Here is a 2,915-nt window from a genome sequence, read left to right as displayed (position 1 = left end):
ACGTCTATTAATAACCCAAAATTGCGTAAGAAGTCAGCTCCGATAATTGGATGAGGCACGGCAGCGATGATAAAAGGCCAGTTGAACTCTCTTCTGAGTCCGAGGTCTAATTTCAACAGGCGTTGGCCAAACGTTGGAATGGTCGTACCGTTTGCGGCGAACAACTTCATCTGAGAGGAATGGTCACTGGATGCATAAGCAGCACAAGGTATCACAGAGACGTCAGCTCCCGTATCGATGAGATAACGTGAGGATGTAGACTTGTCCGTCAGATAAAGTCGCTGAATCATCGCTTCGCCGTCATCCTTATGACTAGATGACGGCCTCAGCAGTTTTCCGACAGGAACGAACATGGAGGTCGGCATTTTGTGGCTCGTTGTTTAAATATTTTATGATACCAGCAATACTGTGAATTTGCAGACTGTCGGCTTCGGCTTCTAGAGCGTTTCTGACTAGTACTTCTCGACCGGTCACTTGTACGGGCTTCCAACCGTGCGAGACGAGCTGTGATCTCTGTCAATAAAGACCGTAAATCCGTCTGATCCGTCGAATCAGCAACTACGCTGACTGACTGTGCGTTAGTTGTTGTAGCCATGATACCATCCGCCATCTCTGCCAGCTTGTCCAGGTTATTGTTGGAAATCGCCAAAATCTGTTGAACGTTAGTAGGCAATCTCTGCAAAAATAAAGATTTAAGAATTTCATCGTTAATTCTCGCTCCGGCTTTATTCCGCATCTCCAGAAGCAGTCTTGAAGGACGGCGGTCGCCAAGTTGCACCCCCGAAATCAAATCCCTTAAGCGTTGAGCTTCAGATTCAGCATATTGAGAGCACAATCTTTTCTTAAGTGCGGCGAAAGGCTTATCCACAGGTGGACTGATAACGATGTCGCTGATAATCGCCAGTTCCTACGGTTGTAGAGCAGCAACTACATGGTGGAATTTCGTTGATTCTGTACTTACTCCCGCAAGAGTGAACTGACTTTCAATTTGTCTGAGCCACAATTCTGGATTAGCTCTCCAAAAAGGTGGCGGCTTTACAGTGACACGAGCAATTTGTTGATCAGCAGCTTCAGTAGATTCGGGCATTTTTCGCATTAATCCAAAATTTATAAGTCCAACAATAGAAGTAATTTGTACTCACGGCTTTCCAAAAAAACTCTAAAACTTGAAACGTACCAGCATTTCCCCGTAATCCATCAACTTGTAGAATTTCTCAAAAGCAGTTTACAGAAACAGAAATATGCGTATTCGTTTACAGGTCACCAATTGTATATGCTTCGGTGATGGGAATGTAAGACTTTCAAAAATGAAACAATATGGCTAAGAAACATCCTCTTTAATATTGAAAGATAACAAACCATCTACGAAACTTCACAAACTCCAATTAACAAGTTATTCTTTAAAAACATTAAAAGTTGTTATTAAAAGAACAATTAAAAACTTAAACTTTTGATTGTAAATATCGCATTCTGCAGGTGGGCGTCACCGGGAAGAATTGGGATATCGGGACGAAGTCTCGGACGCTGCACAACAACCTCTCTCGAAGGCAAACTGTCATCTGCTTAAATACTGGACTTCAGCCTTTTCACTCCCTGCCTTGGCCGCCGGTTGATGCTCCTCCGCCGGTATTCCTCCGCGCAGGAACTATTTCGGTTCGTCCTCCAACCTTCGGTCTTCGTTCCAATCCTCGATCCTTCTTCCTCAGTTTTTCATGCAATCTGAGCTGACGCAACCAACAGCCTCTACAGTATGTATACCAATGATGCTAGAACTGAACCCATGTACCTTTTCTCAGCATTAAAACAAGATATTGCTTAAGCTTTTTTTTCACAGAATATTTACATATACATGTTTGCATTGTGATAACTGTCAATACATATCATTGGAAGAAAAGTGTTTAAAAAATTATGAATTGAAAACCTTTAATTTTTAAAAAGTTTTATCAAAAACTTTCATAACTTAAAAAGTATTCCTGATGACGCTAAAACGGCCTACAACTGATATAACCTTAAATATCTCCAAAAAAATTTAAAAGCGATATCATAAGTAGTTTCTTAGAAAGGGTACATCGAAGAAAGGTCAGCTTCAACATTATTGAAATATGCTCTCGACTGCCCATAATCATTTATGTGTATCTATCTCAAATATCATGTGTTAAATTTCTAAGAATAAAGGAATTGGACATTTTCAAATTGAGAAGAATTGAAGTGATTATGTCAAACCATGTGGTTTAAATCTGATTTAAATGGATACCTATGAGCAACGTCACGTGTATGTGCCAAACCTGATTAATTTCTGAATCGACAAATCTCACAATCTACTTACGACGATTACTACTAGATCATTGTAGGTAGATTGTGTAGGTAGATTACTACTACATTTACTACTGGATCACTTGCAGGTGTCCAGTTGTAAATTGTTTGAATCAATATGGTATGATAGATGTTTTTTTCAAATACTATTTCATAATTAGGGGAGAGTCGGGTAGCCCCGCCCTCTGTCAATTTCATTTGTATAGAATATTTTTTCAAGTCAATGGGCAACAGGACATTAATTGTTATATTAAAAAAAGATTATTTTCAAAGTTTCAAGTATTTATTCAGCTGGTAACATGGTAAACAATAGTTTTGAAAATATGTTGAATACAGTAGTCATGAAATTAAGAAAAATTGGTTGAATGTTTCGATTAAACTTCATTTTAATACTAAAAAAATAATTTTTTCTATACATACAGCATTAAAGTATGTAGTCTTAAGTTTAATTTGCACAAAGAAAGAAGTTTATATGTGGAAAATTGTTCGATTAATCACAAATTTACAAAAAAATTGGATTTCGGGTAGCCCCCCTCACATGAATGTCGGGTATCACCGCCTAACTTTATTTCGTCGATAAATGCACGGTTGCAAAGATTATT

At 38.5% G+C, this 2,915-nt stretch overlaps 1 protein-coding gene across 1 annotated transcript; it reads right to left on the bottom strand.

The window, feature by feature from the left end:
* Window positions 1–325: 325 nt before the first annotated feature.
* On the bottom strand, window positions 326–1,087 carry LOC147815175 (uncharacterized). The gene is made up of 2 exons (XM_087156541.1): window positions 962–1,087; window positions 326–907 (listed from the first exon to the last, which is right to left on the bottom strand). Exons 1-2 carry the CDS (start codon window positions 1,085–1,087, stop codon window positions 326–328), a joined length of 708 nt encoding a protein of 235 aa, XP_087012667.1.
* Between the last annotated feature and the right edge of the window lie 1,828 nt (window positions 1,088–2,915).

Source organism: Parasteatoda tepidariorum, chromosome 2 (assembly GCF_982258835.1).
Source record: "Parasteatoda tepidariorum strain Cologne lab strain chromosome 2, Ptep-v5.0, whole genome shotgun sequence".
Lineage (NCBI taxonomy): Eukaryota > Metazoa > Arthropoda > Arachnida > Araneae > Theridiidae > Parasteatoda > Parasteatoda tepidariorum.
Note: the sequence above shows the minus strand (reverse complement) of the source record. Positions and strands in the feature narration are given on the sequence as shown.